The sequence below is a fragment of the Seriola dumerili genome, unplaced genomic scaffold, assembly GCF_002260705.1.
Source record: "Seriola dumerili isolate Sdu_G_001 unplaced genomic scaffold, Sdu_1.0 BDQW01000036.1, whole genome shotgun sequence".
NCBI lineage: Eukaryota > Metazoa > Chordata > Actinopteri > Carangiformes > Carangidae > Seriola > Seriola dumerili.
Window position 1 is genome coordinate 1,474,967 of NW_019174291.1, and position 26,188 is coordinate 1,501,154.

A 26,188-nucleotide genomic window follows, 5' to 3' on the forward strand; every position below is an offset into this window, starting at 1 on the left:
CATAAGGGGGACAGAATATTAGAAGCAATTCTCAATATAATGCAGTACAGTACAACATCATCACTATGACCTCAGTGCTTAAACTTATATTGAGTTAAACAATATTATAGGCATGATAAAAGTAGACTTTATGGTAGATTTGTTGTATTGGTTTGCATTACATTGTACAGGTGTACCTAATAAAGTGACCACTGAGTGTATACTGTAATACATTGTCTAACTAGTCGACCTATCTGTATTTTTCCTACTCTAAACCAGAAGAGAACAATGACCATCTTATCGCCTGTGTATATAAATCTTAAATTGTAACATTCACAAGTCTAAAAAGTAGAATCCATTCTGCCTTGACACAAGAAAATTTTGCAAATATAAATTTCACATAAAAACAATAGAGCTGCAAAACGGGGTATGAAAGTCTGTCTCACAATCAGCTCATGTTGCCTTTAGACATAAAATCATTGAATAAGATCAGACACATCTCATAGAACGACTTTGAACTGCTGCTAGAAATGAGGTTTGACTTTTTAGTACACATCACCACTTCATGATCAGATTAGTTGCTAATGGTGACAGTATATTTTAGACATTTGAATTGACATTTTAGTAACCTGCAGGGCTTCAGCGTGTCTGCTCAGCATTAGTGGGTGCTGATCAATGCAGCATCGACCTGACAGATACACAACAGCCTGTCCACCTGCAAGGTCCCACTGCCATTCTTTTGAGTCTAATAAGTAATGTAATTACGCTCTGTGTCTGTGTCCATTGATCTCCATTGTAACTGCAGGTGGTGATCATGCGGGACTATCACCATGAGAACGTGGTGGAGATGTACAACAGTTACCTGGTGGGAGACGAGCTCTGGGTCGTCATGGAGTTCCTGGAGGGAGGAGCTCTCACTGACATCGTAACACACACCAGGTAAGAGAGAAACGAGAAGTTAGAGAGAAGATTCATTTATCTAGCAGCTGATAACTTTTAAGCACTTAAACCATTGTGGGTGGGTACATGACCTTGCAGTCCATGTAATCCAATATATTTTAATGTGATTTAAGTCTTTTAGTTTCTAACGAAGACTTATTTTATTTTCACCGACTCCCTATTATACTGTGTCCTGCTAATTTCCTTCATTAAATCCCCCACCCACCAAAAGTCTTTCCTTCCATAAGGGGGCAGTGTTATCTAATGTGTCCCTCACAGAGAAAAATACCACTATGGCCTGTGTCATTTTATTTTTTCACGACAGCAAGCAATTTATTGATTTACATGACAGTTTTCCAAATATTCGCAAGTTTTATATCTGACTGTTTCTCTACATAAAACTATAAAACATAGACATAAACCTAAAGTTTTTTTCTGGTCTGTTTGTCACACATCATCAACATGGTTTCAGAAATGATCAAACCTGACAGTAGAGTGAACTGGGGATGTTGGGAATGTTTTAATACTACAAAAACAGATGTGGTGAGAAGTCTAAACTGACATTTCTCTCTGATGTCTCCTTCCCTCTCCAGGATGAACGAGGAGCAGATTGCCACAGTGTGTTTGTCTGTCCTGAAGGCATTGTCTGTCCTCCACACACAGGGTGTGATCCACAGAGACATAAAGAGTGACTCCATCCTCCTCACTCATGATGGTCGGGTATGTACCACAGTCCCTTTTTAAGAGCCACAACCTAGCTCTTTTTAGGCCAGAAGAGCAGCTTTATAAAAGGCATTAAAGCTGTATAAAAAGACTTATTTAAAACAAGCTTCTTTTAAGAATAAAGCAGAAAGTAAAGCAGAAAAAAATCTTTGAGCTGACCAGTCATAGCAAAGAATACTTCAAAGTGAATAATGTAGTAGCAGCACAAATCTGCTTTTATATGTCAAACCACAACACTGGCTGAGGCAGCACTTTAACAGCATAAAAGGCCTTTTTCACAGCAAACGTCTTGATTAACAGCATTAATAAAATTAATCATGGCTCTGTTCCATTTCAATGTTTTAGTAAGCCATTTCAACATGCACAATACCACGGCCCAGTATTAGCACAGTGAAGTTGAAGCAATCATTAATGCTAAGGTTGAGCTTAGTTATTTTGTTATTAGCTGCATCAGTGCTTTTTCTGCTATGACTTCTGGTATGCACATGATTGACGGAGAGCGGCTCCTCACCCATTCCTATTCAGAGTTTGTTCCCCAGGATGCACAAACTCAGTGCAATGCTGCAGCCACTGACAAAAGTTGACCCATTTTTACAAGAATAAAGGGAAAATGTTGGCTGTAAAAAGGAACTTCGTTAACCACCACTGTAGAACTGAGGCAGATGGTAAATCATTTCCTGCTTATTGGCGAACAAGTTTCTGCTTTCTACAGAAAATGAAACCAACATGGTTGCACAGCAACACCAGGGGAAAAAGAGAACTCAGCTTTTGGTGTGTCAGTCAACAAATGCATACATGGTCAACGCCACTCACTGTTAAGTTTGTACTTTGGTGTTTCAGTCATGGTCCAGATGTGATGAGAGAGGACAAAAATTACACAAGACTGTGACTCTGGTTCATATGTTGCTATGTACTTGGTTCCTTTGCAGAGAGCATAGATGTGTGGTTCTCCTGAGCTGAGATCTCACCAACACCATTACTGTGCATTTCAAAGAGGTCTGCATGTGAAGGCAAATCTTCTGCTAAATGTTGTCAGTGGTCTGGTGAAGCTTACATCATATAGATCACATATTTCTTAATGATTCTGGAGACAGAATGAGTAGTTTTCAGCCCACTGTACGACATTTTACTGATTCACTCAACATCAGTCACTCGGCAAGTGCAGATTGAGATCACAGTCACATCACCAAGATGTGATGTAAATCTAAGGCAGACCTTAACATCTGTTATTGCTATATTTGTAGGTAGGCTGAAGGTGGCAACTGTTAGCACTCTGTTTCTCTGTACTTATCCATTCATTGGTGGGCTGTGTTTTTCTTCCACTTTCTGAATCACGTTATTAAATATTAAATTATTTTTGATGTTATTGATGTATTAGGCTTAATTAATTCACATTTTGCTTGCTAAATTAATTGAGCCTCTTGAACTTAACATATATGTCCAAGTCACACATTTAATGATAAGATGAGCTAAACTGTAAACCACATTGTCCTTGATGAAAGCTGATGGGTTTGTGGTTTGATGTCTTTGACAGCTGGGGTTTCACCCATCATCTTGGCCTTTGGCAGTATGCACGGCTAGGCAGGCCTGCACAGCAACACTGAAGTGCTTCCTCTATATTGTTGTGCTCTGTTAGCCAGAAAAGGCACCTGCAGGCACCACTTCACATTGCTTATTTTCCTGCTAATGTATTTCTCAGAGGATACTCTGCATCACTCTGTTCTGTGATAAAGTGATATCAGCAGAAATGATCAAGTCTGACCTGTTTGGAGGATGTAATGATCTTTATTGATCTGGATGATGAAAAAATGGAAAGTATTGTCTGTGTGCAGTTATATGTCTGCACCAAAGGGTGTAAAATTCCTCACACTGTCTTCTTTGTGTCCTTTTGTGGCAGGAGAAATTTTGGATGCGCATGTATTTGAAAACACTGAAAATAAACATTTCTAATTTGAAGTAGTGATGAATGTTTAAATAGTAGCAGTTTGATTTCAGGAAGACTTCTGAGTGCTCACATGTTCACTCAGAAAACTTCTGCTGGCTGATGTGGTGTTTTGGTGCTGAGCCGGGTTTGAGTTTTGCTTGTGGTTAGACCTGGCAGGGGAAGCCAACCTGACCAAGCATGGACAGTTTCTCATCAGTGGGGTGGGTGTATTTTAATTAATTAATTTATTTTCTTGGTGTGTCTGAATGCACCAGTGCACTGGGTGGTGTATGTGAAAGAGTCTTTCAGACATCCATTCTCTGATTAACTCATTTATCAGTGTTGAGGTTATATTTATAAAAAGCTTTGTAGGTAAAAGTGTTAGTGTTGTCTATGAAGCTCAGCTTGTCAGTGGCAGCCATGTCATCGTCTCTATGTATGTGAGTGTTCATACTTGTGTGCACCACTTCTCATTGCAAGTTTCATTTCTCTCTCAGCCATCTGAGGAGAGCGGCCGGCCTCATGAACAACATCAAAGGCTGGTTGTCTGTCTAGATACCAACCACGCACAAACTTTCTCAGAAATGGGTGGACAGCAGTGGTGGCTCAACTATTGTGGCATATGAAGCTGTGGCTGAGATATCTAAATTGAATATTTTTATGCAGCTGAAACACATCTCATATATCTGTTTATATTGAACTTCCCTTCATCTGTCCATGATCAAAAGTCATATTGACTATGCTGAATCAATTTATAATAATATGCACTATGAATAAGCGACTCCCAAACCTGCACCGCAGTGCCAGACATTCCTCCACATTCATTTTTCAGCCCTATCACAGCATCAGAAAAAGTTTCTGGCTGCTCTGACAAACATTTAAGAAATGATAAATAAAGTGGATACAGAGAGTTATTTTATTTCTTCAACCTCACATACACTAATTTCATGTTAAAAACATCTTGGCTGTTACAGGCACTATGTTGTGTACTTTCTGTGGGAAATAATCCTGACATTTCCACCTCTCTTCTGTCTCCAGGTGAAGCTGTCAGACTTTGGTTTCTGCGCCCAGGTGTCCAAGGAAGTGCAGAGAAGAAAGTCTCTGGTTGGAACACCGTACTGGATGGCACCAGAGCTCATATCCAGGTTGCCTTATGGACCAGAGGTAACACCCAGATGTTTTTCCTCAGGATCTTAGCATTATTTGAACGTCTAAACGAGCACATCTCTTCTAATTGTTGATGGTCTCTTCACATTTTGTCCAGGTGGATATCTGGTCTCTGGGCATCATGGTCATAGAGATGGTGGATGGAGAGCCACCATACTTCAATGAGCCACCACTAAAAGCCATGAAGATGATTCGAGACAACCTGCCTCCCAAACTGAAGAATCTGCACAAGGTACAGAGACAAAAGCAGAAAACACTTGTATGCACAACCAGTAGCAGATGTCACAGATGTCCTTCTACCTTCAAACACAAATATGCATTTCTTTGTGATTTCCCTCAGCTAAAACAACAAAATCAAATGCATAGAAAATCATTATTTGTTTGGTATTATAACAGTTAAGCTTTTGCTTCCACGAGAGGAAGAGAAGAAACAAGTTAGTTGTGTTTTTTACACATTGGCTGTGACAAAAGGGTTTGATTACAATCTGTGTCATTTTTTTTATTGTAACTGTCATTGAGTGCTTGAGGTTGAGAAGTGATACACCAGCTGTTGAGTAATCTGTGACCTTTTTATTGACTTTTTCTTCATTGATTCATCGTTATCTCTGCCCTGGCACAAGTCCCATTACTATTGCCACCTCCCTGACTGATGGCATGTAATTCACAAAGGCAATAAGATGGCATTTTTGAGATTAAAGGATTAAGACAGCTAAATAAGCAGTTGTCAAGCAGACATGTGAGGCACAGATAGGGGTAATTGCTCTGTAATTTGCCCCACCAGTTACTTACTACCCTCCAACCATTCGGTGACTGACAGTGAAGGCTGTTTTGGCTGATGGTGTGGGCTTATATATATTGACATGCAGGTTGGAGTAGAGTAGCAAAAAAATACTCACAAGTCATTTTTTTGTTTGTTTTTTGTTCAGTTTTTTAAAAACACAAATCTCTGACCATCATTTTGCCAGGGGCACTAAGTTTACATGCACTGTAGAAATCCAATTATTTCTAGCATTTAGCAGTAGCTTGTTTTTAAATGTCATATCACAAAATCTGATTCCATTTAAGAATAAAAATGGTGAACACATTTAGATTTCTTTTTTCTTTTTTTTTTTTTCTTTTTAATTTTTTTTTTGGGGGCTTTTTGTGCCTTTAATGGACAGGACAGTAGAGAGACAGGAAATGGGGAGGCAGAGAGAGGGGGAACGACACGCAGGAAAGGGCCGTCCGAAGTGGGAGTCGAACTGGGGGCCAGCTGCATCGAGGACCGCAGCCTCCACACATGGGGCGCCCGCGCAACCCACTGCGCCACGCGACGCCCCCACACATTTAGATTTCTGATGAAGAGATATATTAGATGTTTAAATGTATAATTACTCCTGTGCTGAGTGTCCCTACATCCAGAATGATTGAATGAATGTTTTCTCCCTCTCTCTTTACCTTTCTCCCAGGTCTCCCCTGTGCTCAAGGGCTTCCTGGACAGGATGTTAGTGCGAGACCCGGCTCAGAGGGCCACAGCCAGTGAGCTTCTCAAACACCCCTTCCTGACGAAGGCAGGTCCGCCATCTTGCATCGTCCCTCTGATGAGGCAGAACAGGATGAGATGAGACGTGACAAGTGGACCTCCAGACTGTGGTGGGCAGCGTGTGCAGGTTCAGATGGAACAGAATACTCCTGCACACAGAGTAGTGGCCCGCAGAGGTCAGAGGTCGTGGATGAGAGGTCTGTGCTTCAGGCAAAACTCTCAGAAAAGTGCTGTGAGCTGCGAAGTGTGAACCAGGTGTGCAGGAGTATTCTATTTTTCTTATGTGAATCACTGAACTGTGGGGAGTGTATTCCCTGAATAAGAGGCAATAAGGCGGTGTGTGTGTTTGTGTGCGTGTGTGTGTAAACATGTTGCCAGCGCTGTTAATGACAGTGTTTCATGGCCCGTGTGTGTGTGTGTGTGTGTGTGTGTGTGTGTGTGTGTGTGTGTGTGTGAACTCTCTCTTGGAGTCGTGAAGGTGGAGTACAGAGAGGAGAGAAGCCACAACTTGCCTGTTGAATGATTTCAGCTGCTTTCATTTAAACACTTTGTTTTAATTGAAAGGCATGAGCTGAGAAGATCAAGGACTGTGGCTGTTTTTACTTTTCCATTTGGACCTTACCTGGATTTTAAGTGTGAAGGTTGGGTTTTGCACACCAATGAGATGCTTTTAAGGAGCCGAGAGCCTGTTGGCTAATTTTAGAGATGGTCTGAGCGACATTTTAATCTCACTATTGGACAGTCTGGAAGCTGAATTTTCTTCACTACAAGGACTTCTCTCACTGACGGATCCCAGGCTCAGACACTGTCCTCGTCACACCCAGAACTTACTACTGAGGGAGGAACTCTTTTGGCTCGAAAATGAGCTAGACTGACTTTATATTGTAGCCATAAAAACACTAGCTTTCTCTTGTAAACAAGAACACATACACTAAGTCAAAACGTAAACACTGGAGTTGTGGTTTTTTAACAGATGAATTTTTCTCTTATTTTCTCCTTATTTTCCTGTGTAAGTACAATGAACATAGAGAGATATATCAGTTTTGATGTTTTACTATCTCAATTTTGTGGTTTGTGTTTTATTATTATTATGATTTGTTGTCTGGTTTATTTTAGAGTGAGATGTGATAATTTCTGAAGCACTGTCGACAAGAGATAGAAGCTGCACTCCCAGTTGATTCCAGCGCGCAGATAATAGACACTATAGACATGTTATTTTGTTTTTTTTTTAGATCAGACCAGATAGGACTTTTGACCATTAACCTCAGTGGTCAGAGGTCAGTCAGATGAGCAGAAAAGGTTTTTATAGAAACACAAAAGCTACAGAGAAAATGAGGATGAGAGTACACCACATTAAAACTAAATGGGTCTAAAATCCTGATAAAACAGATAAACATCATTTCCCTGTTTTAGCATTTTTTTTAAATCTTTTAAACATCTGGCTCTTACCATGAGGTTTTCAGGAGAATAGGCTTCACCACACCCTGTTTTACTTAATTTTTTTTATTTCACAAACTAAAGGTTGAGGTAGGAAATAAACGTGAGCTGCTTTCAGGGCAGTTGGCGAGTTGTTTTCAATCTGTGGTGCATGTCAGCTTCCTTGTAATGTAATCACTCTCCCTCCACAAACACACAGCAGTTGCTGTAAATGGTCAGCTGCTGACGTGAAGGAGCCCTCATCGTGTTGTTCTACTACGCCGCTCATCCAGGTGAATCAATTAATGTTTGATTGCCTAGTTAATGCATCTGCCAGACTGCTCCTGAATCCACCTCCAAGTGTCAGTGCGTGGAAGGAGCAAACTGTAGGTCTTTGTCATTCGCCGAGTACCTTATTTCTAAAACTCTTACACTAATCCTTGTGACACACAGAAAGTAGTAATAGTGTTAGAGATCAGGAAAAAAAATGTTGCTCATGCTCCTTATGTGTGTGTGTGTGAAGATATGGAATGTTTTATTATTTAATGTTTGCATTTAATTGACATGCATTTGGCAGTTGACAAGGTAATAGAAGAAGATGATAATAGAAGTACTTAGAAAGGAGGAAACATGTTCATGAAAATTCACTCTGAACACTAGTTGAATAACAGCTGCTAATAATGAAAACACTCACACGAATGAGCTTAAAAGAATCATCAGACCTGGGTAAAATTTTGAATGGCACTGAGACAAACCTCAAAATTAAACATCACTTTAAGTTTCAAGTTGAGTAAATTTCCCTACAAAACAGACTCCTCAGATTATTTCTGTTAATTTTATGACCAATGACCAACCAGGAGCAAAAACCTTCCCACCATCTTATGTGAACATATGTAGTTTGCTGGAGATTCTGCCAGTTCACAGATAGGAGCTCTGTAAAGGGGCTGAAAACAGCTTTTATAGTGGACTGAAAAACACTGCTGTGACTCATTTGGAGTACAAGGCATGTGGGGGGGGTTTCACATCAGGACATTCAGATCAGTCACTGTAAATTATGCAAAATTCTGTTTCATATACTCACCTTATTGTCCCCTCTACCAAACATCACCCAAAGCCCCCTCAGCACACTGAATGAAACCACAGAGAATTAATTACAGCTGAGTGAGGCCCAGGTCTGGTTATTATACACCCACTTCTGCCCTCACAGGTGTCTTTATCAGCGGATATCTGTAGTTTCACACTGTACCTCGTAGCAATGAACATTTATACAGAAGATCAAATTAAAGATAAGACTGTGTCCCAGTCATCTCTCTCAAGGTAATGAGATGCACATAAACACAGCCTGCAGATACATTCCCCTCTCTAGGCCAAGGCTGCTGTTTCCATTCCTTCTATGTCTTCCAGCTGCTGCAGAGAAGAGCCTCCTCTCATCAGAGCAGACCGCAGTCTTGTAGCATTTTGAAGACAGTCAGGTGCTTCTTAAAATTAACGCATGGAAACATTTTCTCAAACTTCTAGATGCTGTCTCCTGTCAGAAATACTCGCTTTTTAAAACTACAGTTTAAAACTGCAACTAAACAAATGGACATTTTTTGGATTGCGTAGCACAGTCACTGCACAGAACGCTGTCAAATACTTTTCTACATACATATGCAGTATACACTGCTATACATCCTATACTGCAGCTGTAGGCGCCCTGTACTCCAGCTCTCGTGTTGATAGAGTAAATGATCACTTGTGCAAACCAGTGACTGTGAGGCCTTGTACAAATAGTGGCAGCACAGAGTAGGATGAAGTAGGTTTTTATTCCAAGCTAATGAGTTTTTTTTTCTAACATGGTTGACAATTTGTGTAAAGCACAGCTAGCTATAGTTTGTGACCAGAGAACTAAAGTCATCACCAGTTTATTAATGTTGCTAAGATCACTGACTCCTGCAGCAGCACTCTGCAGGGGCATGTGGCTGTGGTTACTGTGATGATGCTGACTCCATGAGGCTGTACCTTAACCCAAATACTTCCTTCCAGACATTGTTATCTGTAACTACAAGCTCTAGTCATATTTTCACTTAGTTGAACTCTGTTGTCTCTTCTCTTAGTAGATTTATTAAAGAAAATGAAGAGTGAGAACAGAGACAGTTTAGTTTCCACTTGCTAAAACACACATCATGACTTTTCTTGGCCAGACTGAAGCTGCTTCAGAACCCGTTTGGTTTGAGCCACTGCCGGTAAACTTTGTACCTGATAGTTTTTTGATTCGAAAGCATTGACAAGAAATTTGTAGCTGCTGTTTTGTTTACTTTGGCCACTTATCAGACAGTGAATTTTCAGCTCTGTAAGTTTCTGGATGTTTTTGTTGTGATGTTTCATGTTTGTAGCCTTTTGCTTCTAATCAGAAACAGGATGTCTGAGCTGAATGAGATGATAGACTGAATGACAATCAGATATAGTCGAGGTAATTCAGTTCAAGCTCTGATATTTAAGATAAGACACTGAATTTGTTTGTTTCCTGGTTTAAGAGTGATTCCTCAAAATCAGGATGTCACATTTGAATACGGATCCCAATAGAAACTTTTAAATTGAAGACCAGTTTATTCATCACTCAGAGTGTTTTAAATAATTGTAAACATTTGAAAATAGACTTTATGATGAAGCTGAGAACGTCTGCTAAATGCTAGTAATTTGCATCTGGTGTGTCCTGCTGTACTTTTTAACAGGCCCTAGGCGGCTGGTTAAATGGGTGTTTTATATGTGACTGATTGTTAAGGCCACTGTTAGGCAAAATATCATAATTTGAGATTTTGAGAGTGAAGTCATAATATTACAAGAAAAAGTTGTGCTGTTTTGGGGGAAAAGTTGTAATTTATTGAGAGAAAGTTGTAATATTTTGAGAAGAATTATATAACAAAAATGCAAAAAGCAAAATGTTGGTGTTCTGCTTAGATAAGGTAAATTGGAATACGTTTTAGAATTTCCTGAAAGTCCATACTGCAGCCTACAGTTAATATTTTTACTTGTGTTCCACTTGTGTTTGAACTGTACCTAACTGGGTTCATTTTCATTTCATTGAAAATAAGGTGCTTACATTTTTTTTCTCAAAATGTTACAACTTCATTCAGAAAATTAAATCTCTGATCATTTATATATATTCCTAACTGTGGCCTTAATGCTCATTGTATATAAATTCCTGTTTATTTGTTTTTTAATCCCTTGTCCTAACTGCCTTTCATCCAGGTGTAAACAAACACACTTTCTATGGTATTACAGACTGTGTTGTTCCTGTTATGCCTCATCCTACATTTGATCAGTTGTCCTTCGATTATCAATGTGAAAATCCCAAATATGTTCTCTCTACTTGTGGACTGATGTTGCTTATTAGACTGTAACAACATTTTTATGGACCAGAGTTATACTGCTTCTGTGAGGGTACATGTGTGTGGACATGTATACATATTCATGAGTTCATGCCTTAACACTAACGATCACTACTTGACGGATTACGATTCTGCCTCGACACTAAGACTGTTAGTGATGGTGGAAGCAAACCTCCATGATGCTTTGTTCTTCTCATCTCACATATCTGAAAAGTTTTCAAGTGATTTTAATGTCATTTGTTTGCCAAGTGGTGTCTGCATCTTTTGGCTGATGTGTTAAATTTAACAGCTCTCATTGACATTCCTCACAGAGAACACTTCAGATTGAGGATTTTTAATGTGGTTACTGAGTGCCTCAAAGCCGGCGCTCTTCTCACCTTGGTGTTGTTTCCTGATGGAGAAAAGATGTAGTCCACAGAGATTTTTCAAGAAGCAGGACTGCTGGCTCCTTGCTTCACAAAACTGACTTACAAACGTGTCTGTTGATTTCTTTACTAGCAGGAAATGAGCAGCTCCATTGCTGCTGTTCAGGGTTCATTGTTTTGCTTCAGCAGCACGTTGACGGACATTTCTCCTTTTAGGTGAGTAATATTGATTCTTGGAAAACCCCCTGCAGGACTTCACCTCTGGTTTCCACAGTGAACGTGTCGTTACTGAGGCTCATTTCTGGTGTCACCAGAATCCATGACCACTACTGACCAACAGCCTACTCTACAAGATATGTGACAAAAAAAGCAAAACAAATGAATTCTTCCTCTGTTCAACTGTAATGATTCTCGTTGACTCGCCTCTTGTTTAAAAGCTGATTTCGTTGATCTGTTGCAGTATTGGCATTTTGTCATGCATCAGATTCCAACAACTGTACCTGCACCATCTTGTTTTTGTAAATTTCACTGGTATTGTAAAAACATAGACTACACTTTGAAAATTTTACTTTTTTTGCAAATACAATTTTTGTAAAAGTCATCCATGGTGTGTGTTTTCTGTAATACTTTTGTTTTGAAATGTTATTTTTCCACAGAGAAGAGTTTACCTGCAGAAAAAATACATCAGAGAATGTAAAAAAACAAACATGGCTGGAAGTGACCTGACAGTTAGCTGCTCTGTGCAGCTTTAATGCTCATTACATACTGAAAAAAAACAAACGTTGGATGCATGAAAAATGTAAAGTTTAACCTGAGGGTGGTGTCAGAGGAAAATCATGTTGTAAATCAAAAGCATCTCATCAGCATTTTGCTAAGCTGCGCTCAGACTTTAATGCTAATGTTCGTTTAATTTCCATGTTGCTGTAACTATTGGATCTCTATGTGCTGGTAGCAGCATGTCAACGTGAATACATTCACATTTAGCTTGTAACATGAAGCTTGTTTGTGTTAAATGTTAGATTGTATGATGCAACCCATGACACCAGCATTTCCTTGTGATACATGTTGGAAAGAGCAATCAGAGCACAGGCACTAAATGATCTGGCTAACATTATAAATCACTGGTGCAGAATAGTTGCATATGAACATAAATCATGTTGAGGAATTTGTATCTGATGATGTCTTTCTCTGATGATTTGTCTGTGCAGAATGCAAAGAAGCTGTTGCTCTTTGATTGTGACAGACTAACCTGAGACCTAAAACAATCTCATAAACATATTTTTCTCTTAGACTACGCTGTTTTTCCTTTCCTTGTATTTTTCAACACCAAACCAATAATCCAAATCAGTCTTTACATGTGACGTGGTTTATTGTACATAAAATATATACATTTCAGTTCTTGTAGCATTATTACATCTCCAAAGCAGCTGCTTCCTTTAGAAATTTTCACTAACTGTGGATGCAAAAGACTCTCTGCAGGAACTTGTAACTTGTTTGAGAAGCACGCTCAATCTGTTCTGACTTACACCATCCTGCCTGTAATGTTTTTTTTTTTTTTTTTTTTTTTTTTTTTTTAGATTAGTGATCACAGTTAACACACATAAGCATTTGGCAGCATGGATATGTGGGTTTAAAAAAGATGCATGACTTTCCAGAGTACTGAATGACTTATATGGCATGAAATAAGCCAACTGGGTAAAATGAAACACAACATCAACTGTGGTACCTCTTGGAATATCTCATCCAGGTGTTGGTGTTTTTGCCAGATAACCACTGGGGTTCGATAAACACAAACACGGCATCAAACAGCAACACAGGTCCAGAAATGCAAAATACACAATGAGCTACTGCTTTACTGATGAAGTGATTCAGGCAGACTCAGTCATTAAAGGATGAAGAGATCTGAATAGGTTTGAATAAACGAGCCTGCACTGTATCAGATGTCATAACGAGGCCTAAATTGAAAGCCATCTTTCACAATAACCTCAGTGACTAATTACATGACTGATGACGTTCCCACACGCTGCCTGGTGATCTGGTACTGCCGTAGACCAGCCATCAGTGGAAACCCTGAAGATTCCTCTGCTGTATTACAGCTACAGCCAGAGTCAGCGCGTTGTATTTTTAGCACTTCCGTCAAGTCGCCTCGTCAGTTGAAGTGAGCAGTGCCAGCTCTGCAGGCTGCACTGCTCCTCAGCAGAGCTTTCACTGTAAACAGTCAACATGAAGGTTGGGCTCCTCCAAACAGTGACAGCTATTATAGACCACAGGCCAGCTGTGTTTGTGGTGCGTGTGTTTGTGTTTGGTGAGGACGCTTTTTACTGCTTCTTCGGTTCTTTAGTTTAAGATAAAAACCTGAGTTCAGAGTTTAATGTAGAAGACAGGCTTCGTGTGTATTTAAGCGTGGTGGGGTTGGTCACTTTAAAGAGAGTATAGAGTTAGTTTATTCATATAGAAAGTATATTAATTATAAGTATAGTCATAGAGAAATGCATTTTACCCAGTAGGTGCACATACACAATGAAACTAGGTCACCAGTTAGGAACGTGTTGCAATATAGGAACAGGATAAGATAATGTAACAAGCACGTGGAGGACAAACTACTTCTGCTTCAGAACTAAGATGTGAAACTGTGATAAATGTATCTGTCAAATTATAATATAACTGTGAGCAATGTAATAGATAAATAAGATATGGAGTCTGTTTACTTTCAGTGCTTTTCAGGTGACTGCGCGATATGTTGAGGTTCATGGCTTCAAAAGTAGGCCTACAAATAATTCACTGTGAATTCAAACTGTGAACTATTGTAAAACTGTTTCCAGTAAGTTCGATTTGCTTGGTCTTCATTTGTGTGGTTATTCTAATGTAGCCTGCTAGAGCATATTTTTATTTTGGTATTAGCCACAATTTCCTTCTCCTAATCTGTGTGTGTGTGTGTGTGTGTGTGTGTGTGTGTGTGTGTGTGTGTGTGTGTGTGTTCATGTCTTTCTATTGCTGTGGGGACATTTTGGCCAGTCTTCACAACTTCAAAGGGCCTTTTCAGGTTTTGGTTAGGGTAGGGGCTGGGGAATGCATTGTGTCAACAAGTGTCTTCACAGGGAGAATAAGACAAGAATGTGTGTGTGTGTGTGTGTGTGTGTGTGTGTGTGTGTGTGTGTGTGTGTGTGTGTGTGTGTGTTCTTTAAGCTCAGGGTAAGGTTGTGTTTAAGGTTAAGGGACAGGGTTAGGCAAGTAGTCATAAGGTTAAGGTTAAACAAGTCTCCAGGAGATGAATGTATGTCGATGTAATCAAGACACCATTGTGTGTGCGTGTGGGTGTGAGTGTGTGTGTGTGTGTGTTTTGGTGGGTTGGGGTGGGGGTGGGGTGGGGGGGTGGGGGTGTTGTTAAGTGAGTATTTCCAGAATATGACGGAGCCGAGCGGGTGGGCGGTGCTTGGCGGCGCGCAGCAGCCAATAGGAAGCCTGGTTGTCGCTGTCAAACACAGCTGATCGATGAGTCAGGGAGCGACAGCCGAAAAGGTCCCACTTGTTGCTGAGCAGGAGCGGCGATCGTCAGCTGGCCACCGAGCTTTGATCCATACTCACTTCCCATCCTGAAATCTGTCCGCAGATAAAACTAGAACCATCTGTGCAGCCTGAACAGCTGCTTCAGTGCAGGATCACTCTGCTGCCGCCTGGTTCACAGCTCTCAGGTGAGTTGGTTTTACCATTTAAACCTCTGACAGCCGCTCCATTCAAAGAGAGGGCTGTCGGTGTTTTAACTTTACCCGGCGGTGTCAGCAGCTGACCGTCACAGCGGAGAGAGCCGGTCACTAAAATGTGTTCAGAGATGAGACGTCGGTAGTTCCGTCCTCCCACTGGCTCTGTGAAAAAGACGAAAAAGACGCGCTGTGTTTTTCTGTTTATTTAATTTGTGGGCAGTAGATTGAATGTGTGGTGAAGTAGTCTGGAGTTCATACAGAGCTAATATATTAGAATAACATGTAAACGGGCCCTATTCATTATTACTGTTACACTAATATAGCCTAAGCCATAAAGGCTGCACAGTTAATAATCAGAGGAATATTATCGAAGCTCCCAGTCACACACTGGTGTTGCCGAGGAACAAATGAGCTTTTTACATAATAAACTGCGTTACTATATACTGTCAGCCATCAGTGGGATTCATACACACCTTAATGAGGGTCCACTGAGTGGGTCAAATTGGTCTTTGACTGACAGGGTCTTTGGAGGTTTTATGGAGGGAACAGGTTGTTGTAGGTCCATAAGTGTATCCAGTTGTTCAGTGCTTCCTTTAAGCGAGCTTGAGCGGGATTCATGTGTCTGAAGCGGCTGGCAGGGGTCCCTGACTGTGTCTCTGGGCCACCAGGTTCCAGAGGTTCTTCAAAGGGCTCAAGTCAGATTTTTAAAGGTTTTTTAAGAGTTTATTTTCTCTCTTACTAAATCCAGAGCTGGAACAATTAGTTGATTAATTGACAGAAAGATAATCTGTATTTTAATTTTGATTGATTGTTCCATTATTTTCCGGCAGAAAACTTCTCTTTCCAGCTTGTCAGATGTGAGACGTGTGTTTTGTATCATTGTAGATGAGTTATCTTTGGATTTTTGACTGTTTAACCCTAACCCTAATTAAGGGCATTTTTCACATTTTTGTACATTTCATAGAGCAAAAAATTGATCAAAGAATGGAAAAAATAATATAGCAGTAGTTGCAGCCCTTTAATTCTGATAGGCATGATATCAGTCTTGTTACCTCGTATGTGTGTGTGTGTGTGTGTGTGTGTGTGTGTGTGTGTGTGTGTGTGTGTGTGTGTGCCTTCACCTGCCCTGCTGTGACTCTCATTTCCCCAAATGGCACCACTTGACCCACAGATATGACTGAAGTGTGATGGCTTGTTCTCCCTCTCAACATCTGGCTCATCTGCATTTCAGCTCAAGTCAATACAATTTTATTCACCCATGTGAGGAGAATTGTGTGCAGCAACTCACACAGTAGATAAGAAAGTGCAAAAGCAAAGACAACAAGCTTATTAACACTTAAACTATTATTATTATAGCTTAATTGGTTAAAATACATTGATAATAAATAATCTATTTTAAAATGTCTAAAAAGATACACAAGGTAAAGAGGGATTGACAGCAGCAGCGAGTGGGATGAAGCTGCTGGAGTACATGAGTTACTATGACAATGAATGTGTGATTTACTTGGTTAAGCTTCTAATATTTAATCATTGACTTCACAAGGTGAACTACCAACACAGTCCAAAAATAAATATGTTGATGCTTTTTCTCACTTTATGACTTTATTAGCTCTTAGTTTAAACCAGCACTTACTTAGAACATGAAGCGTTTTATGGATTACAACATGTCAGCGCACGAATGTGTTGAACCACATTATAACAGAAACTGGGTGAAATGAGTTGTGGTGGGTCTACCACCCTCCACTTCAACCAACACCACCCTCCACCTCCTCCACTGCATCCCTTTGACCTGCAATGCACCATCAGCAGTTCCACTGCATGCTGTGCATGTTCATTGTGCGTTGTGTACACTGACTGTTCGGAGCATTACCAACACCAGCTCATCCTGTCAAACGGACTGAGTGGCTGGAGGTAATAATACGCTGCCTCACGGTGTCCTTCAGTTTAAATGAAAACAAATTCAATTCAGCCAAGAGGAACCTTTCGAGGTGTGGTTACAGGTCACATCTTTGTTTTGGTGAAATTTGATTCACTTCCTTCTTGCTATGTAAACTACTTGCAAAGAATCTTTTTTTGTACAGTTGTGATGCTGTTGCAGGTTTTATTGACAAAATCAATCCACACATAGATGGACATTTAAACACCTGCCACCACACTGAAAACTACAGTACCTGTCTCCAGGACACACACACACACACACACACACACACACACACACACACACACACACACACACACACACACACACACACACACAGCTTGTTTTAGTTCTCATAAAATTAGTAAAGTGTGTCAAGGTAATAAAACCATGTCAAGTAGGTTTATTGAGTTATTGAGCTGTTAAAGCAGATATCATTAGTGCTGAGGTACAGTACTGTGTCATAATGAGACAAGAAAATATTTCATGTTTTCCTCAGATGTGATTAAAAACTAGCTTCAGGTCTTAATGATAAGAAACACAGTGAGTTGAGCCGTCTGCAGGTTTGGAGCTGTTAGTTTCACATGTTCACAGATGCTGAGGCAGCAGAGCAGAAAGAGCAAAGTTCACACTGGCAGAGCAGGAGCCACCTCCATAGCTACTGATCAACCAGACTGTCAGATGTGGTTCTGTAGGTGATGACACTCAAAACTACTTACTACCAGCTAAGTGTTACAGTGCCAAAGTAGACTTCCAGTGGTCCTCCTGGTGTTCTCTGAAGTCAGTTTATTCCTGGTGTTCAGGTGTTTCTCAGGACTCAGGTGATGTGGCTGTTTCCTGCAGAATGTTTTTCCTGGGCTTTTCCCCCGTGGAAAGTTTCTCCCGCTGGAAACCTTTTTTTCTTCTTTCTCATCTGTGCCATCGTGGCTCCCGTTAACTCCCCAGCTCTTCTTCTGTTTGCACCAAACAAATCACTGTTGTGGCTGGAAACATAAAATATATCACTTCCTGTGTGCCAGAGAATATTTCCAAGAAAGAGCCAGCAGGCGCCGAGTGTTTACAGCTGCAAATGTTGCTTTACGTCATTTAAAGCAGCATAATGTGGTACTTGTTTGACACCTTTATCTGAATCACCACTGAGAGTGTGCACACATAACCATGGTGGGCTTCCAGTAAATGCAGAGTCAGTTTAACATGAAGTCGCTGACCTTTTATACATAAAAACTACATGTTGGTGATTGTTTTCTGCTCAGTCCGTGTTGTGCAGTTGTGAGGCTGTATCCGGTCAACTGATGAGATGCTCAGAGACTGTGTCCGTCACGTTTCATGTAACACCACTGCATGTCAAAGCAGAGGAAGATTGTATCAGATAATACTGAGATACATAGATACACTGACATTTAAGGCGTGCCAGAATAACGTCAGCAGTGATTCTGATTATGGTGTTGATGCGTCACATCTTTTTACACATGTTTCATTCATGAACTTGTGAGGATATGGTGTGAGTGATGCCGGTCAGTCATTTCACAGACCTGTTATGGTCACAGCAGCATCACAGCGTGCAGCTCTCATCTGACGGGAGCTGTAGTTACAACCAGTTTAGAGAAAGAAAGAGAACCATTTTTTATTTTATGTTGTCAAAAGATTCTGTTGCTTCTCTGTTTCCAACTTGACAAACATTACAGCAGAAGTTATAATATCACAGAGGGCCATGATGACTAAGATGCAGACATCCCACGCAGGCTGTGGTCACAGAAGATGGAGCTGTGAATATGTGTGTGTTTCAGTGTGTGTGTGTGTGTGTGTGTGTGTGTGTGTGTGTGTGTTAAACCTCTGCAATGTTTGAATTCTGTATGTGTGTGTGTGTATGTGTGTGTGTGTGTGTGTGTGTGACTGGCATATTGAGGCAGGTTGGCCCTCCCTCGCTGCTCTTGAGATGACTGGCATCTCTCCTGACATTAAAGCACAAAACACACACTAAAGATAGCAAAGCACAGACAGACAAACATTTCCACACACTGAAAACACTGTGGCATTTAGGCTGGCACTCTCACACAGGCCTGGCTCTGTTGGCACTAGTTTATCTCAGGAAGTGTGTGCCCACGAAGAGTGTGGTGCAAGTCATCTGGAGAAAGAGTCTGGGTTCTTGCGGTGATGGGTTTCTGTTTCAGCATTAAGAAAGTTTTACTGCTGCTCAGCTGCAGCGCTGTCAAGTGTGATTATTGGTCAATATGGTCAGTGATGAAACTGTGTCACAGTCAAAGGTTTCACACAGTTTAACTCCTTGTTGACTGAAAGGTTGAGGACAGGACAAGTTTACTGACATGTTGAGGATGTAGCAGAAGACAGAAGAGACCTTCTATGGTCCATCTTAAAGTTCCTCTCCAGACATGTTTTACACTATGTTTAAATCATCTGCTATGATTCATATTTTTGTTTAAAAAGTGAAAAAAAAAAGACTCTTGAATCAAATCTAGTGCTCTTACGTCCTCATTGAGAAATCAGGCCTTGTGCCCCACCCACATCTGGTCAGTCAGACCCAGACTCAGATGAGGAGTCTGTCGTGACCAAAATCAGAGACTAGCAGACGTATCAGAACGGTTAGCTAGTTAGCATCTTTTACCCCAGACATTCTCTTGTTAAAGCTTCTCACTGAATATTTTTGGTTGTGGATCAAAACATGTGATAACATCACCTCAGGTTTTCCTGATCTTATGTAGACTAATGATTAATTTGGAAACTAATCAGCAGATCAATCAATTAAGAAAATATTGGTCAGCTGCTTTTCTTTTCCGATGTGTTTGTTGTCTAAAGTTACGTGGAATAGTTAAGTGGAACACTTTGTAAAAGTCCCTCTTTGCATCACAAACAACAGAAAATGTCAAACCACAGCCATGACAATCAAGCACTGTTTACTGTATTAGTGTTAATTACATCAAGATACCATCTCATTTTAATGATGGTGTTTAGATGATGAATTCCATGTTAACACCTTGTTAAATGAATGTCTGCACATTTAAGTTCAGCCTGGGGGTTTTCATGCACACACAGGAGGTCAGTGGTTAAAAATTCAAAGTGCAGATCTTCATCACTGCAGCTGCTCAGTGACCAGCAGCAGGATCCAGCTGTGGCGAGGTGGCTCTCAGCAGCTGACAGGTCTGAATCAACACCACAGCTCTGTCAGTCTTCTCTGGATTAAAGCTAACCACAGGCTGGTCTACATCTGACAACACGCTTAGATGGAAAAACCCCTTTTCTGACACAGCTGTGATGTCACTTACAGTGTGGACATTTACTTCACAGCTCCTGATAGTGAGGGAGGTGTGGCCTCTGTCCTTCTGTCTTGTCCTCACTCTGTCTGTGTGTGTGTGTGTGTGTTTGTGATTGCCACATGTGTGTGAAGATGGCCACTGGTGTGTTGTGTGTTTTCTCTGCCTCTGACTCTCCATCTCTGCTATCTCATCAGGAAGTCTGGTTTGATGTCTGCGTCAGTCCTCTATCCATGGCCGTGTGGACGCATCAGTCTGGTCTGTGGACTCCTCCTCCTGGCCTCCTCGCCGCTCCTCGCTGCAGGTATGACCTCTGACCCCACCAGGCCACCCACACCCCTCATTCATTAATTCATCATTCTCTATGGTTTTACCTTCCTTCATTTGTACAAAAACGAGCATTTACGCAGGAAAAGATTCAAAAATCCTTTGTATTCACATATTTCAAAGTATTTGTATGCAGCCAATACAAACTTCTTGCCCCCTGAGAGGAGCGTCCTCTTCAGCTCGCCTGCTGCTGTATATTATTGTGAATATAAAAACAAACATGAAACTGAAAAAGACTTTTTAGAGAATCTTTTGAAAAGAGCAAGTTTCTTATCATTTCATTGTGTGATATGCAGCCTCAGTGAGATACTGAAACAACCTCAAACACTTCATCACCCAGAATTATAAATGTTCACCAGTGGTTTGGATTGAAACACAAAGTTATATCAGACTTTTATCATAACTGCTTTTGAAACACTAGATGAACTTTGTACAGCACGTCGCAGGATATTGCCAGTTTCTGTTCAGCTCAACATCTTCACTCTGGTTCAGAGGTTCAAAACTAAACTGCCTGGTTCTTCCTCTTCACACTGCTCACTGCTGAGTTTATATTAGTTTATTAGTGTTCTGAAACTCATCAGAGTCTGTGTGGCTGTGAATCAGTCCTCTTGCTGTCTCTAAGTGCATGAATAACATGTCTAAATTATAATTCCTCTTATTCTTATGTTGTGAAACCATTACACTGAGATAAACTGTTAGTTTAGACTAAATGTATGCGCCACAAATCTACTGCTCCGAAGTGGAGGAGGTGAGAAAAATCCCACAAGCTTTATTTGCAGAAACTCTAGTGATTTTCCACTCTCAACCTCACTCTTGACCTACTCTTCGCATGTTGGTGTTTGGGGTTAAGGAGCTTGCTGGGGCAATGGAAATCATAATTCTTATGCAGACTTTCAGGGTGGAGGGTGAAGAAATAGAGGAAGTGGGTAATAGTGTTAGCTGCTTTGGCAAGGCTGTCCATTGAGTAAGCAGAAAAGGTTTGTGTGCAGCCTTCTTTTCTCTGAGTAAACGGCGAGTTGCTGGAAATGAGCTCACAGTACCCATGCATGCAACATTAACGTAAACCCACCTCTCAGCATTTGTTTGCACTAACAATATCACCTTTCCTCTTGTCATCCATCACCCCCTCACATCAACACAGTGTGTGCATGCTGCTCTTTCTCACAGAGCAATGAAACAACACCAACAACAAACAGACACATGGACATTGTCCTGGTGCCTTGTTCCTTTCTCTTGTTCATCGACTTTCACCGTCCTAAGCTGCTCAGTAAATGAGCAACAGCTATTGAGAGAGGAGTGCAGGTCCTACTTTTATTGTCCTTAAATATCAGCTACATGCTGTGTTGTGACAGTTTAAATCTATGAATTATTACCACATCACTTATAGGTTAATGACATAATTACCATGAACGACTGGACAATAGCTGCAGAGGTTGGCAGCTTTCACGGGTGTTACTGCATTTACTGGCCCAGTGAAATCTAATCTTCTTTTCAGCATCAATGAGAGGAAATCAGTATTTCTACAAAGCAAACAGAGCTAAATCTCTCAGAGTTTCTGACAGTGGCAGCTGGAGCAGAGAAGAGTGAGAAAATCACCTCCAGAATGTTTATCCTCTTCTTTAAAGCCCAAAGAAAACAAATGCATGTAGAGCAGTGCTGCAGAGGTGGAGGAGGGGTAGGGGAGAAGAGGGCTTTATTGGAAATGTTTTCATTCTGAGAAATATAAACCCTAACCAGAAGCAATAATGTGCCGTGGAGGTCGCAGATGATCTTGACTTCCAGTGCACAATGGCGACACAAACATCTCCGCCTGCTCTCATCACAGTGTTTCTTTGTGTCTCTGCAGGCAGGCTGAGCAACTGCACTCACCCTCTGGTGCCCGAACACGGAGGCTTCCGCTGCGATCCGTCTCCGTGTCGAGGGTTCCCTCAGAAGAGCTCCATCCATTTCTTCTGTGAGCCCGGGTACCACATCAACAAGGTCCGCGTGTCCAGGTGTCGCCACGGCAGGTGGCAGCCTCCGATACCTGCCTGCATCCCCATCAAAGGTGAGAGTTTGGAAGACTGAATAGACTGGATCTAACAAGTATTTGTTGAGGGTTTGCTGTTTCACTGCAACCTGTTTGGGTTTGACATGAACTGACATCTGTTTACTAATAATTAACGCTTGAAAAAAACAAACTAGTTTGTCTATCATCGTTTAATTGGTCATTGTTCAAGAAAAATGACAAACAGTTTTGGTTTCAGCTTCACAAATGTCAGAATTTGCTGCTTTTTTTCAGTTTGGTTGGTCAGACACAGTTGGTCACTTTTGGCTCCAGGAAATTGAGATTTATATTTTTCAGTATTTGCAGACATTTCATAGAAGAAATGACTATAATAAGAACTTAAATCTGTAATGAAAATAATTGTAATACAAAGTGTTTTAGACCATTTGTAGCAGAGATTATTTCAGGCCTGTGGAGCCTGAGCACAAACACTCTGGAGTTTGGCTAAAAGCCTCCTGCAAAGAAGACACAAGTCATGTGACTTTAAGATTCCTTTCTTTATTAGTAAGCAGATATTCTTGGAGGACTGTAAACATCTCTTGACATTTCCCAGCAGCACCGGGCATCACAGCGTTCCTCTGTGATTACCTCAGTGTGTAATCTACTCGTGACTCATCACAGTTCATCCAGTCGCTTTAGAGGCTGATTAGTCATGTCAGCGCCAGTTCCTTATTGTTTTGAGTGTTCAGGAAGCAGTGGGTGTGTCACTGTTGTGTTCAGGTTATGGGGTTTGATTCCCAGTAGGGTTCCTAAAATACGTGTCACTGCTGATTCCAGACATGAGGGCATTAGCCAGCATAAGAACACTTTAAAAGAGATTTTTACTCTTCTTTCAAATGTTTGATATGATTTTTTTGTTGCTACGACAACTCTATCCACCTGAGTTTTATATCCTCTCACAAATGAGTTAATCTCTTTAATATCAGAAGTCATCTTTAATCAATATGATCAGGAAGAAAAGTAACTGAAGCTTTGAAGGTGTAGATCAGGTTGTGTCAGGTGTCATTTCACCATTTCAGCACTAATACCAATAACCATTAAACCCCAGAGCATCTTGACACAGAGGCCTGATCCCTCCCGACAGCAGCAGTGTTTATCATTTGACCTACTTAACAGACACCCGCAAACACGCTCAGACTCTCTGCAGGGGAACTATAAAGCTTTACTTTCCTCCGACCAGTTCCGACTTCCTCTGTTACCATTCACTCGATCATGCTGTGACAAGAAGTCAGAGTGCAGAAAGAGGAAGCGGGCGAAGCCGCCATGATAACCATTAAACATTTCCTCTGCGTTGGTGCTGTCAGAGCCTCATGGAAAGCTACTGCCGTATTCTCAAGGTCACAGAAAAACCACATGACTTGATCAAAAACTTCCTTTCATAGATCTAGTATTGGATAATCTATTGCGATAAGCCCCTCACCACAGAAAATCTGTTTTCCCACAGTACACATAACTGTTAGGCCTCTATCACAGCTGCAGCTCACTGTCTCTGTTGTTTCTCACATCTTTGCTGTTGTACAACAAAAACATATCTGGCGATCTCGGTGTCAGATTTTTAGATTTCAGCTCTGGTTGATTTGGTGACACCTGTAGTTACTGGAGCAAACAGCAAAACTAACTATTCTATTTGATGCTGCACACAGCATGAGTCTGTGAGCAGCAGGGCTCAGTCAACAGAGCTGGTTAGAGAAGGTTGGAGGTGTGCGGCTGACTGTGGCTGCTCCTTCTTCTTCCATCACTCCCTGCAATATTTCAAACTGCTCCACTGTCTTACTGTACATACAGCATTTTCTCCATGAACGTTGCCACAGACACCTAATTCATAAAACTGTGTATATATAAATGTACTAAAAATACTTTCATCAGTGGCTCATTCACCATTGTGTCATAGAGACTGTGTGGTAGATAGTTACTTAACAGACATTCATTTAAATGAATATCTTTGAGATTGCTACCTCAGCACAAACCACATGCAAACACTGTAGTGTTTCTTCTTTTTCTGTTTGTCCTGTGGCTGTGATTAATTATTTTGTTTCTTTTTCAAGTAATATTAAGCAATTAATTATTTAATGTATAAACATCAAAAATAGTAACATATAAGTTTCTAGAGCCCAATTTGACGTAATCAAATAGTTTGTTTCTTCAAAAAACCTCAAAATTCTCCACACTTATAGAAAAAGGAAAATATTTGTACATTTGTGAACCAACATAGGATTTGGTGTTTTATTCATTTTATGGTAAATTGACTAATCAGTTAATTGAATGTGTTTTAGCACCATTTTGTTTCAGATATTACTTTTATATATATATACTTTATTTCCTACTTAAAGAGCAGGAAATGTGTCATCTTAATGTATGAGTTCCTCTGAATTCAGTGAGCTCAGTTCCTCCTGCAGCAGATGACACTTAGTCACTACAGTTTGACAGTTTCTGACTGCCGGTGTCTGTGCTTGTGTTTTTTCTTTAACATTTGTCTTTCTCCTCCTCAGACGGTCCCAACACGAACCCTGACGACAGGCCGAATGATTCGATGCCCAGCATGGCCACAACAGCGGTGGGCGTGTCCATCTTCCTGCTCACCACCACCGCCTGCCTGGTGGTCAAGTCCCGCCTCTACCCCTGTCAATCACACAGGTAAGAGCAGGATTGGAGAGGGACTCAGTGTCTTGCTCAAGGACACTTCACCTGTACAACACTTACAGCTGCCTATTCTACATTAACTGATTCTGTCTCTCTCTCTCTCTCTTCCAGCAGCCGCCGCTCCTCAGACCAGCTGGACCTGATGGTGGACGGACTTCCTGTCTCTCTCCCCTCCTACGAGGAGGCGGTGTACGGAAGCTGGGGGCAGCGCCTCCCCGCCTGCTCAGCACCTGGACCCACCCAGCTGCTATTGGCTCAGGAGGCTCCCAGCTGTCACCAGCCGTCTGTCAACAACCAATCGGACAGCAGTCACCACCCTCTCCTGTCCACCCAAAGCCCCGACAACCCCCCTCCCCCTTATGAGGAGGTCCAATCATCACACCCCGGAAGCAGGATGAGTGACGGGGAGGTGCGGCAGCTACATGTTGCTCTTTCAAATGACAAGGACACTTGATCGACAGACTGTCAGGTTCACATGTGACTAAATTCCTAGCACACGGACTGCAGTCGTTTAGCAATGAAAGCACGATTTTGATTGACAGCCAACTGCTGCAGTGTTCACTCTGCAGGCTGCTGAAGAAAACAAAAACATGGACTGACAGCAGACTCCTGTGCTGCCTGCACTTTTCCTGGTTGGCTGCAGCTCACCAGCATCGGGACACTTTGTCCTATCACACGCTATTTTAGACGACGCTGATAAGCTCTGATTGGCCAGTCGTCAGGTCACAAAGACCTGGCTGAAGAGGACTATAGTAGATTAATGAAATGTTGATTGTATAGCGTCTTGTATGAATGTGTGAAGAGGGAGATTATGTGCACACACATCTCTGCTGTCAGAGGAAAACCTTGCCTACAGAATGTCGTCTCTTCAGGAACAGAA

The 26,188-nt window shown here is 41.2% G+C and overlaps 2 protein-coding genes across 4 annotated transcripts in view; both read left to right on the top strand.

Moving 5' to 3' along the window:
- LOC111216861 (serine/threonine-protein kinase PAK 4-like) overlaps nucleotides 1-12,700 on the top strand; it is a 34,287-nt gene extending 21,587 nt beyond the window's left edge. For both annotated transcript variants that reach the window (XM_022738493.1, XM_022738494.1), the window contains exons 7-11: nucleotides 785-918; nucleotides 1,512-1,638; nucleotides 4,604-4,729; nucleotides 4,830-4,964; nucleotides 6,181-12,700. In XM_022738493.1, the coding sequence (XP_022594214.1) occupies nucleotides 785-918; nucleotides 1,512-1,638; nucleotides 4,604-4,729; nucleotides 4,830-4,964; nucleotides 6,181-6,336 (678 nt within the window). In that variant the 3' untranslated portion in view covers nucleotides 6,337-12,700. The remainder of the gene's footprint in view (nucleotides 1-784; nucleotides 919-1,511; nucleotides 1,639-4,603; nucleotides 4,730-4,829; nucleotides 4,965-6,180) is intronic.
- A 2,210-nt stretch (nucleotides 12,701-14,910) lies between these two features.
- Nucleotides 14,911-26,188, top strand: part of LOC111216903 (sushi domain-containing protein 6-like) — a 12,114-nt gene continuing 836 nt past the window's right edge. The window contains exons 1-5 of one of the 2 annotated variants that reach the window (XM_022738552.1): nucleotides 14,911-15,098; nucleotides 20,492-20,598; nucleotides 22,468-22,668; nucleotides 25,158-25,302; nucleotides 25,420-26,188. The exon at nucleotides 25,420-26,188 is cut by the window's right edge and continues 836 nt beyond it. In XM_022738552.1, coding sequence (XP_022594273.1) covers nucleotides 20,505-20,598; nucleotides 22,468-22,668; nucleotides 25,158-25,302; nucleotides 25,420-25,762 — 783 coding nt within the window. In that variant the 5' untranslated portion in view covers nucleotides 14,911-15,098; nucleotides 20,492-20,504 and the 3' untranslated portion in view covers nucleotides 25,763-26,188. The remainder of the gene's footprint in view (nucleotides 15,099-20,491; nucleotides 20,599-22,467; nucleotides 22,669-25,157; nucleotides 25,303-25,419) is intronic. The other variant, XM_022738553.1, reaches the window with a different exon arrangement.